At 38.9% G+C, this 12,238-nt stretch overlaps 4 protein-coding genes across 4 annotated transcripts; all 4 read left to right on the forward strand.

Moving 5' to 3' along the window:
* Window positions 1-813: 813 nt before the first annotated feature.
* On the forward strand, window positions 814-2,062 carry LOC114391962 (glutamine--tRNA ligase-like). The gene is made up of 4 exons (XM_028352988.1): window positions 814-939; window positions 1,033-1,119; window positions 1,717-1,914; window positions 2,004-2,062. Exons 1-3 carry the CDS (start codon window positions 829-831, stop codon window positions 1,867-1,869), a joined length of 351 nt encoding a protein of 116 aa, XP_028208789.1. The 5' UTR covers window positions 814-828; the 3' UTR covers window positions 1,870-1,914; window positions 2,004-2,062.
* Window positions 2,063-2,600: 538 nt separating this feature from the next.
* Window positions 2,601-3,050, forward strand: LOC114391664. Its single transcript, XM_028352640.1, has one exon. The coding sequence runs from the start codon at window positions 2,601-2,603 to the stop codon at window positions 3,048-3,050; it is 450 nt and encodes a 149-aa protein (XP_028208441.1).
* Window positions 3,051-6,805: 3,755 nt separating this feature from the next.
* On the forward strand, window positions 6,806-8,248 carry LOC114391665. The gene has a single exon (XM_028352641.1). The coding sequence runs from the start codon at window positions 6,806-6,808 to the stop codon at window positions 8,246-8,248; it is 1,443 nt and encodes a 480-aa protein (XP_028208442.1).
* A 201-nt stretch (window positions 8,249-8,449) lies between these two features.
* On the forward strand, window positions 8,450-10,623 carry LOC114391666. The gene is made up of 2 exons (XM_028352643.1): window positions 8,450-10,515; window positions 10,605-10,623. Exons 1-2 carry the CDS (start codon window positions 8,450-8,452, stop codon window positions 10,621-10,623), a joined length of 2,085 nt encoding a protein of 694 aa, XP_028208444.1.
* Window positions 10,624-12,238: the final 1,615 nt, after the last annotated feature.

The raw sequence follows: 12,238 nt of genomic DNA on the forward strand, positions 1-12,238 counted from the left end.
ATATTGTAACTTAATCATATTAACAATTAACAATACATATAATTAGATTTAATAGGTAATTGTTAAATTTATTAACAATAAACATAATATATTAGTTGCCAAGGGAAGACTGTGGTTCTTGAAATCAGTAACCTTCTCAATTTCTTGGTACTGGTTTGACCAAAATTGTTGGAGCTGTTGCTGAAGCTGGTGCTAGAACCATATACTAATTGAGCTCCACTACCATAGATGGGTTCTGGCTATGCCCTTGATGATCCATTCTGTTTCAGATAAAATCAAACATGCAATGACATGAGTGCCTACACTTTACACAACCAAAATAACAAAGCATGCAATCATCAAACCAAAATTTTCAATATATTAGTGAGTATACCATGATAAAATATTCACTTTCACAGGTGCTCGATCTATTTCATATTTGTATAAAATTGTAATTAAATTGTTAATTGTGTAAGAATGTGGCATGACTTATTACTATCTTTCAATTCATATCTAAATTGTGTACATGGGAAGATATCAATCATCTCCTCACAAACTTTTAGTATGCTCAACTTATGAACAAACGAATATTAATTTATAAGTTTCTTTGATTGATCATGTTTTATATTTTTTTCAAGAGGAATTCTTATTTCTTTGTGACTATTCTTGGTAAGCCATTCGAAAAGTTTTTAAATTTCTATGTCTAGTTTGATAATTTGAGTAAAATGTATCATTTTAATACTCTTATAAATTTGAGGAGCTTTGTACCTTTTTCTTTCCAAAATGATGAGGCCCTTAACAAGTCTATAATTTGACTAAATGCACTATAACTTTGTTTGTTCCAAGTTGATGGCTTATGGCGCTTCCAAGTATGATGATACAAATCCTGAAGCAGAAAAGAAAGAGTATATTGATCACATTGAAGAAATTGTTCAGTGGATGGGTTGGAAACCATTCAAGGTATGTTGGTTTGTTTTGTAGCACCTCTTGGCTCATGTGATTGTTCCAACTTAACTATTTAGGTGTTTAACAACTTTGTGATAATATTTGCAGATTACTTACACAAGTGGTTACTTCCAAGAATTGTACGAATTAGCAGTGGAGCTCATAAAAAAGGGTCATGCTTATGTTGATCATCAGGTTGGTATCTAAACATCTGAATAGCTTATTACTACAAATATTTAACTTGTTTATTTGTGTAAAATGTTTCCTTTGTTCTTCCTTTTGGGTGGATTTATAACCTGTAACAGCCTCTAATTAATTGATTTATTTAAAGCACTAATTCTAAGCCCTTTGGCAGTTTACTCTGAAAATCTCAGTTGCATGGAATTATATTATCAACCCTTGTGTTATAAATTTGTGTCCTCATGCCTAATTGTGAGGACATCTCTTGTGGTATTCTCTTTCTTATTGTGATGTGTGACTTCACCACTATTTAGAATTTTTTTATATAACTTTTTTATTGTTCATGTTTTTCTTTTACATTGATATCTTTTCTTTCCTTAAAATCTTAATTACTTTTAAATTTTTATATTTAAATTTTCTTTTTCATCTCAAATATCAGTCACTTGTACAATCAAATTAATTCTTTTAATTTTTTAAATAAACTTTTTTCTCCCTAAATCTAAGCTATTTTAATATGTATGTTGATAAAGGAGGTTGAGATAATTGCATAATGTGATTGAATTTGTATTGGTTGCAACAAAAATAAACTATTTATTAATGACTTGATTGTAGACACCTGATGAGATAAAGGAGCATAGGGAGAAGAAATTGAACAGTCCTTGGAGAGACAGGCCAATTTCAGAGTCATTGAAGCTCTTTGAGGATATGAAAAATGGCAGTATAGAAGAAGGAAAAGCTACACTTAGAATGAAGCAAGACATGTAGAGTGATAACTACACTATGTATGACCTTATTGCATATAGAATTAAGGCAAGTACTCAACTACATTTTTTTATTGCTCAAATTTCTAGGAAGATAATGATTGATTTCTTATGATGTGGATGCTTTCTGCATTTTAGTTTACCCCACACCCTCATGCTGGAGACAAATGGTGTATCTATCCAAGTTATGATTATGCACTTCTCACATTAGGTACACTATAATAAGTCAAATCAATTCATGTCCAGATTTTCCTATTGGTGGTGGGATTTATTAGTTGGATTAAACAGGATTAGGTACACTATAGCAAAAACATTGTGTGTGTACTGTGCATTGTGTACACTAAATGTTAACAATAATCTACTATCAACTAGTGATGAGCAAAGTGTTAAGATGTGACTGTTGAAACTGTCTAACAAACTATAGTAGATAAGATTCTTTTGCTATTTTTTAGGAAAAATAAAAGTCATGTTGACTGATAGGATAAAACAGTTTTGATCCTATTCTCTAGGCATGATCTGTTAGTGGTGTTATCTTTTTGTTAGCAGTTACTATCTTTTCCATGTTTTTAAATACGTTGTTTCATATCAGAATAAAACAAGCCTTTGGAGTTTCAATTTCTTTCTTTACGCTCCCTTCCATTCTTTAATATTTCTGCTTGCTGTTATTAACAGAAAACAACAAATTGGTATCAGAGCTCTTATCTTTAAGGGATCTGTGAGTTGAGAGAAATCACAATGGAGGGAGAAACATCATACACAGCAGGTTCACCACCATTTTTTGATGGTGAGGAGTACGAATTATGGGCTGCAAGGATGACCACTCATCTTGAAGCTTTGGATCTTTGGGAGGCAGTAGAAGAAAACTATGATGTTTCTGAACTACCTTTAGATCCAATGGTGGCTCAGATGAAGAATCACAGAGAAAGGAAGACCAAAAAGGCTAAGGCTAAAAATTGCCTTTTCTCTGTTGTGTCAAAATTTTTTTTTACAATAATTATGAACTTTAAGTCTGCCAAACAGATTTGGGATTATCTCAGATCAGAATATCAAGGCTATGAAAGAACCAAAGGCATGCAAGTACTCAACTTGAGCAGAGAATTCAAGATGCAGAGCATGAAAGAGACTAAAACAATTAAAGGCTACGCTGACCGGCTGTTAGGCATAGCAAATAGAGTGAGGCTGTAACATCCCAATTTTTCGTAAATAAATTTAAAAAGCTTTTTAGTAAAATAAATAAATAAATAAATAAATATAGAGCAAATAATAGGCTTGTCATACCCCATTTTTGACCCGTTTTTATTTCTTTTTTCTCGTCTTTTAAGCCGGAAATTTCTATCATTTCAGATGAAATTTCGGCAGGGAGGTATTTTAAAATACCTCATTTTTGTTTTGAAGACGCCCCTTTTTTATTATTATTATTTATTTATTTACCTCTTTTTATTGTTTTTTTTATTTTTAGTTATTATTTTCTTCTTTTCTTTTCCTTTTATTAAGTGTTTTTTTTTTTTTTTTTTTATTTCCGTTTTTTTATTATTAATATCTTTATTAGTATCTTCTTTTCGTTTTTTTATTTATTTTTTATTATTATTATTATTATTATTATTTTATTTTTTATTTTATTTTTTTTATTTTGCTGTTTTATATTTTGTTTTTTTTTCTTTCTTTCTTTCTTTTTCTTTCTTTTTCCTTTTCCTTTCCTTTTTTCTTTTTTCTTTTCGGTTTTCTCGGTCCAGGCCCAGAGGGGCTCTTCGTTTTTTTTACCCTAATTATGACCTTTAAATGCGGCATTAATTACTGTGCATGTCAGAGAGAGAGGGCAGAGGTGAATACGAACAGTCGGAATACCAACAGCCAAGCCACCACTAACCATCGGCCTAGCCACCGCTCAACACCACCCTCCCCCTCCGTGAACCACTAGCCACCACCAGCCACCACTCAGCAACACCCTCCTCCTCCGTGAACCACCAACAAAAACAAAAAAAAACCAAAATCATCTTGCTCATAAAATCAAAACATTAGAACAGAAATCCCTGCAAACACAGTAACCCACTCACTCATGCGGCCTAAAGCCTACACCAACCACCACTAGCGGCCAAGCCCACACCAAACACCACCAACCACAAGCACCGCGTCAAACACCCACACCCACACAACCACAAGCACTGCGTCAAACACCCACACCCACACAACCACAAGCACTGCGTCAAACACCCACACCCACAACCCAAGCTGTAACCGTTTTCACTCTGAAGCTTAAACGATAACATAAGGACAAAGGTAGTTCACCTTTTTTTCTAAGATTCAAGGCTAGATCTAGGCTTTATCAGTGTTGGTTTTCAAAAAATAACGGTGGATTTGAGAACTAGGAGAAAAAAGGAATTCAAAACATGTAGTTTTTTTAAAAAAAGAGGAGACTCTGTTTCCGACGCGGCGGCGCCGCCACCCATGGCCGGCCAGCCACTGCGCCGGTAAACAACTTCCGGCGGTGTGTGCTAGAGAGAGAAGAGAGAAAAAGGGAAGAGAGAAAAGAGAAGAGAGAGAAAAGCTTTTTAAAAATGGGAAAAAAACCGGCCCCGAGCCCTTATATAGAGGCCGGACCGGTTCGGTTTTTTTTTTCCTTGGACCAAACCGGTCCGGTTCTCCTTTTTTGGCCCGCTGGACTCACCTCTGGCCCATTTTTTTTTTTTTTTTCTTTTCTCTTTTTCTTCTTTTCCGATTCCTACTCTCACCCCCTTTTTCCTTACTGCACCCTTTTCTTTTTCTTTTTTTACGCACCATATTTATTTTATGTCTTGCATTTTTATTTTTACGCATCATATTTAATTTTATGCCTTGCATTTTTATTTTCTTTATTTATTTTCCAGCATCATGTTTAATTGTTTGTCTTGCATTTTATTTTCCAGCCACATATTTATTTTTGTCTTGCACTTATATTTTCTTTATTTTATGTACCCTATTTATTTTTGCCTTGCATTTTATTTTTATGTCTCGCATTCTTTTTAGCATCATATTTATTTTCTGTATTGCATTTTTATTTTCGTTTTATTTTATTTTCAGCATCATACTTATTTTATGTCTTGCTTTTTTATTTTTTTTTATTTTTATTATTTTATTTTGTTTATTTTTTATTCTATGCATCATATTTACTTTATGTCTTGCATTATTTTATTTTTTAGCATCATGTTTATTTTATGTCTTGCATTTTTATTTTCATTTTTTTTATTTATTTCCAGCATTATATTTATTTTTATGTCTTGCATTTCATTTTCTTTATTTATTTTATGCACCATATGTATTTATTGTTTTGTATTTCATGCATTTTATTATTTCTTCCAGCATATTTATTTTAATGCATTTGCAATTTTTATTTATTATTGCCAATTAGAATGTATCTAGGTCCAATGTAAAAAAAAAAAAAAAAAAAAAAAAAAATGAGAATCTGCACCGACACTCACATTTATTTTTATGTTTTCCGCCGAGGACGATCATGTGATTTGAACCGTATCCGAGGAAAAGGGACCCTCACTTGATCCAACGTCATTTTAAGGGATCCGGCGCGTTTAGACTTATCTCCGCATAATTAAAAAAAAAAAAAAAAAAAAAAAAACAAAAACTTTCCATAATCAAAATTTCAAAGAAAAGGGTCAATCTTTTCTTTCTTTCTTAATCAAATCTTTAATCAATCTTTAATCAATCAAAACATTTTTTCTAATTTAAAATCAATCGAACTCACTTCTTTTATTTCTTCTATGCCTTTTCGGCCTCTTACCTTGCCTAAACTCTTCTTTTTTCGAACTTTAAAATCAATCAAAAACCAATCACTTGACTTTCTACTCCGAACTACATGATTTTGATCCCATTCGGGTATGTAGGCAAAAGACTTTGTCTTCCCAAATCAAATAAAAATAAACAAAAACTTTTTTCTTCTCCTTTCTTTTGAACCCACCTCTTTAATCTTTCCACACTTGAGCATTTATTTCCAAACAAATAATTAATTTAGCATAAAGATAAAATAAGCAAGAGGTTCCTATAGAGTACTATAGACGTTTAGGGTGCTAGTACCTTCCCTTTGCGTAACCAACCCCCGGACCTTTGATCTCTCAAAAATAGGGTTTTTCGAGCTTTCTCCCTTTTCTTCGGAAAAATAAAAGATCGGTGGTGATCTTAAAAATGCGAGTCAATGCTAATCAATAGCTTGATATCCAAAAATCACCGCGACAGAAAATGGCGACTCCACTGGGGATCACACTCCTAAGTGGGTTAAACCTATCTTGTTATTCTTCATCTTTATGCTTTATTATTATTTGAAACTGTAAATACGTGCCTAAGTGCTTATCTTTTACGTGAGTGGTGAGATAAGTCCTACACCCGGACTTGAGGGAAACATAAGATAGGATGGTGGTATAATCATAGTGTCTTTCCGAGAGTGAGTTTCGGATGTGGCACATGTGATAACCCCGCTCAATGGAGGGATCTTGGGAATATTACTATGTTGGCATGAGTAGTCGTGTTCAGCATTAATATTCCCAAGCGACCTATGAAGTTGAGGACCTTTAGTTACCTTTAACCCATCTTAGCCTTTTAGGACGTAGTGCGGTGGCTAATCAAGAGTAGTCTTGAATTGGTTGATACGCGATACTACACTCAAACGAGGCTTTCCTATGGACGTTGTTGGACCGGGAGTAGTCCCGTAATCCGACAATATCCGGAAGTGGTCAATGACTTTGGGAACTTGGTAGAACCCGTGATACAGGTACATATGAAACCATAGTCCTTACCAAATGGCGTGTTTACCCTTAACTCCAACATTTTGGACTTAACTTCACCATGTTTTCTCCATACTGTGGCATAATCATGCATACATGCATCCATGCATAAACTCTTTTTTTTCATCCAAATTATCGAAGGACTTAGACAAGCTTTTTGTAAACTTTGTAGATATGGACATCCCACTGAGAAGCACTAGGAAGTACCTTTTCAAAAAAACAGACCTGTTGAGATTAAGAGAGCTAGCATCTTTAGTAAGTGATCCAGTTGATTTTCAAGCTCATCATGGGAAGTTGCTCAGAATTCTTAGAGTAGATGTTGAGGAAGGATGCCTAGAGACCCTGGTTCAGTTCTATGACCCGCTCTACCATTGCTTCACATTTCCCGATTACCAGCTTGTCCCCACACTTGAAGAGTACTCCTACCTAGTAGGTTTACCTGTGCCAGACAAGATACCTTTCCATGGTTTTGAGCCTACCCCTAAACCCTCCGACATCGCAGCCGCCCTCCATCTTAAAACCTCCATCATCCAAGCAAACCTTACCTCTAAAGGAGGCCTCCAAGGTCTTCCCACCCACTTCCTCTACCAACAAGCCTCCATATTTGCTGAAGCAGCTAGTATACTTGCCTTCCATTCTATCCTAGCCCTCCTTATATATGGCCTTTTATTCTTCCCAAATGTTGACAACTTCATCGATATCAATGCCATTAAAATCTTTCTTACAAAGAACCCCGTACCCACTCTACTCGCCGATACCTACCATTCTATCCATGACCGTACCCAGGCTGGCCGGGGAACCATTTCTTGTTGTGCACCTTTACTCTATCAATGGTTTACCTTCCACTTACCTCAATCCCGTGCCTTCAAGACCAATGATGACAAGCTTTCCTGGCCTCGCCGAATCATGACTCTTGACCCATCTGACATTGTTTGGTACCAAGCAGCTAGTGATGTTGGAGAGATTATTGTGAGTTGTGGTGAATATCCCAACGTACCTCTTTTGGGTATGCGTGGCGGAATTAGCTACAACCCACTCCTCGCTCGACGACAATTTGGGTACCCGATGAAGACAAAACCAAACAACCTTGCCTTGACTAATGAATTCTATCTTAACCATGGAGATCACTCGAACAAAAGGGAAAGATTTGCACAAGCTTGGAGCGCTATCCGCAGACTCAACAGAAGTCAGTTGGGAAAGAAATCAGACTATGTGCACGAATCTTATACCCAGTGGGTTATTGATAGGACCAAGAGCTTTGGTCTACCCTACCGCTTACCTAGATACCTATCGTCCACCATCCCACCATCATCCTTGCCTATCCCCTTTGATACTAAGGAAGAGTTTCATGAACAATTAACCAAAGAAAGGCAAGAAAAAGAAACTTGGAAGAGGAGATGCCAGGAGCTAGAGCAAGAGAATGAGACTTTGAAGGGAAAGATAGCCCAACAGAGCCGTGAGCTTTTTATCCAGAACCAGAGGATGATTGAGAAGGACGACTTGCTTCGTCGGAAAGACGTTTTGCTCCACCAAGATGCTAGAAGGAAGAGGAAGTTTATGGACTTGTTCTCCCGTGCACATTCAGATTCCGAGGACCCATCTACTCCGGGAGTTTGAGTCTGAAGTTCTTAGGACCTTATGTTTAGATTTTAGCTCCCGAAATCTCTTGGCTTGTAAAAAAAAAAAAAAAAAAAAAAAAAAAAAAAAATTGTAATATTCCAATGCTTAAGTGAAGTGTTTCAGTTTATGATGTTTACAATTTCTCTAACAAGTTCTTCGATAATAATTTGTTCCCTTTCTTTTTGCATAAGCATAAGCATGCATCATGTTGCATTCGTGGTTTCTAAATCGAGTCTCACACTGTGTTCACTACTTCAAAAAGGGGGGGAGTCAATCAACCGCCGCCCAAGGAAAGTGGCCCGACGAATTCTCCACAAACCCACTCGCATTTACAACACCAGGGCCAATCGGAAGAGGATGGATATAGTTGAACAAGAAAATCAGAGTCTCAGGGAGGAGGTTGCCACTTTACGAGAGGGAATGGATAGGTTGACGACCATGATGAGTGCACTCCTGTCAGCCCAGAACTCTCAAGCTGCCGCCGCTACTGTAGAGCAGCCCTTGGTGAGCACAACCCCGCTATCTACGGTGACTTCTCCACCCCTCTTTTTGCCTCCAGGTTGTACATGGGGAATGCCACCTCCAGTCTGTGGAAGCCCCCAGCCCGCTGTATCTGAAGTTCCACCGCCTTTTGCTCAGCAGTCAGCACCAGTTCCGCAACCCAGTACCTCTTTCCCTCAAGCTGCAATGACTTATTCAGCTCCACTGATTCACACTATTCAACAAGAGGTTGAACCAATTTTCCAAGCTGAAAATGTTGTAGCCTTCGACAAGATGGAAGAACTCCAAGAAAGATTTGATGGTATGCAAAGGGAAGTCGAAGCCCTCCGAGGAAGAGATCTGTTCGGGAAGGACGCCTGTGAATTATGCTTGGTCCCAAATGTTACTATCCCTCACAAGTTCAAGGTGCCAGACTTCGAGAAGTATAAAGGGAACTCTTGTCCCCGCAGTCACTTGGTGATGTACGCGCGGAAAATGTCCATGTATACTGACAATCATAAGCTGCTTATTCATTTCTTTCAGGACAGCCTAACTGGGGCCGCTCTGAAGTGGTATATGAATTTGGACAGTGCGAGCATTCGTACTTTCAATGACCTGGGTGAAGCGTTCATCCGGCAGTATAAGTACAATTTGGACATGGCCCCAGATCGTGATCAGCTCCGTGCGATGACACAAAAAGAGAAGGAAACGTTCAAGGAGTATGCCCAACGTTGGAGGGAAGTGGCTGCCCAGATTGTCCCGCCGTTGGAAGAAAGGGAAATGACCAAAATATTTTTGAAAACCCTGAGCCAGTTTTATTACGAGAAAATGGTTGCAAGTGCACCAACAGACTTCACCGAAATGGTCAACATGGGGGTGCGATTAGAGGAAGGTGTCCGAGAGGGACGTTTGACTGGGGAAAGTGTCCCTGCTGCAAGCAATGCCAAGAAGTTTGGAGGCCACTTTGCGAAGAAGAAAGATCAAGAGGTGGGGATGGTAGCTCATGGTAAGCCTCAGCAGAATTTCACCCCATATCGTCAGGTTGCGAATGTCGCATCCGCTATCCCAAACCCATCATATCACCAACAAAGGCCACATTACCCCTACCCATACCCTCCACAACAATACCCTCCACAACAATACCCTCCACAACAATACCATCAGCCACAATACCCTCAAAGACAACAAAATCGCCCGCAACCCCCCCAACAACCATATCACTCACAAAACCGCCAGAAAACAACCTTTGATCCAATCCCGATGAAATATGCTGACTTACTCCCCGCCCTGCTCGCCAAAAACCTTGTCCAGGTCAGAACACCCCCTCGTACACCAGATGTTTTACCTCCCTGGTTTCGTCATGATTTAACCTGCGCTTTCCACCAAGGGGCCCCAGGTCATGACGTTGAAAACTGCTATGTCCTGAAGAATGAAGTGCAAAAACTAGTCCGGGCCAACTTGCTATCCTTTAAAGATCAGAATCCCAATGTTCAGGCGAACCCTCTACCGAACCATGGGCCTGCTGTTAACATGATACAAGATTGTGATGAAGACGGTGTCATCCTGAACGTCCAGCACGTTCGAACTCCCCTGGTCCCAATACATATCAAGATGTGCGAGGCAGCTCTGTTTGACCATGATCATGCAGCGTGTGAAATATGTCCGGTGAATGTAAAAGGATGCCCTAAGGTACAAGAGGACGTACAAGGGCTGATAGACAGCAGAGAACTTATCATCACGAGGAAGGACAAAGAAGTGTGCGTCATCACCCCCGAGTTTCAGCGGTTGGAAATAAGCTATAACAGTGGGGAATCAACTACTACTCCACTGGTGATTAGCTTGCCAGGACCTATGCTGTATGCTTCTCTAAAAGCGGTCCCTTACAAGTATAGTGCCACGATGTTGGAAGGTGGACAGGAGGTGCCTTTGCCCTCTCTAACTCCTGCGGTTTCTGTGGACAACGTTGCTAATGACGGTAAAGTTCTGAGGAATGGACGTGTTATCCCCACATTGTTTGCAAAGAAAGTGAATGATCCGGCAGTTAAACAGGTGACAGTGAACGGCCCCGGTACAAGGAAGGAAGTAGGCCAATCCAATGGGACTAGTAAGAATTCTGATCATGACGAAATTCTGAAACTGATCCAGAAGAGTGAGTATAAAGTAGTAGACCAGCTGCTGCAAACTCCCTCTAAGATATCCATTTTGTCTCTGCTATTGAACTCAGAAGCACACCGTGAGGCTCTAATGAAGGTGTTGGACCAAGCTTTTGTGGAGAGGGACGTGACTGTTAATCAATTGGACAGTATAGTAGGAAACATTACTGCCTGCAATAATTTGAGTTTTAGTGATGAAGAACTTCCTGAGGAGGGGAGGAACCACAATCTGGCGTTACATATATCGGTGAACTGCAAGTCAGATGCTCCTGTCGAATGTACTTGTGGACACTGGTTCCTCATTGAATGTAATGGCCAAATCCACATTAGATCAACTTTCCTACCGGGGGCCTCCCATGAGAAGAAGCGGGGTGGTTGTCAAAGCGTTTGATGGATCAAGAAAGTCTGTTATCGGGGAGGTTGATTTGCCCATTACAATTGGGCCGTTTGTTTTCCAAATTACATTCCAGGTGATGGATATCCAAGCCGCATACAGTTGCCTTTTGGGTAGGCCATGGATCCATGGAGCTGGGGCCCGTGACGTCCACCTTGCATCAAAAGCTGAAGTTTGTCAGAAATGGGAAATTGATCACTGTGAGTGGAGAGGAAGCCTTGTTGGTTAGTCATTTGTCAGCTTTTTCCTTTATTGGTGCTGATGAAACAGAAGGAACCTCTTTCCAAGGGCCTGACTTTAGAGGGTAAAAAGCCAGAGAAAAATGAAGTATCTTTAGCTACTTGGAAGAGCGCACAGAAAGTGGTGCAGGAAGGAACAGGTGTAGGATGGGGAAAAGTTGTGCAGTTGCTGGAGAGTAAAAACCGTGAAGGACTGGGATTTGCTTCTTCTGCAGGATCCGCAACGAACAGTGTTGGATCAAGCTCCATTACTAGCACCTTTTGTAGCGCCGGGTTCATCAACAACTCGCCAGAAGCCAATGCTGTCTTGGAAGATGCTCCTGAAGAGATAGTGCTTGCATTTGTCACACCTGGAAACTTGTTCGCAACTGGGACGCGGTTGACATCCCTTCAGTGGTTCATGCATCAAAGTAATGTGTCTTTGTTTTTCGTTTGTTTGTTTTTCAAAAAAGGATCCTTTCGTCTTGGCCCAGGACAAAAGCGCAATTATGTAGGGCTGTTTTGTTTCAAGCACTACTCTTATTAATGGAAAATGTGGTTTATCCCCGATATCTATGCTTATTGCTCTTTCTGGAAAATGGTAACACAAAAACCCAAAATATTTTATTTTTGTTTTCTGATTTCAATTAATTATAAAAAGTCCGCTTGTTCACTCATTTTCTAAAATCAATCATCATCATATGCAGACTAGGCATTTATGAGCCGTTGAACATAATAACCC

This window comes from Glycine soja, chromosome 17 (assembly GCF_004193775.1).
Source record: "Glycine soja cultivar W05 chromosome 17, ASM419377v2, whole genome shotgun sequence".
NCBI lineage: Eukaryota > Viridiplantae > Streptophyta > Magnoliopsida > Fabales > Fabaceae > Glycine > Glycine soja.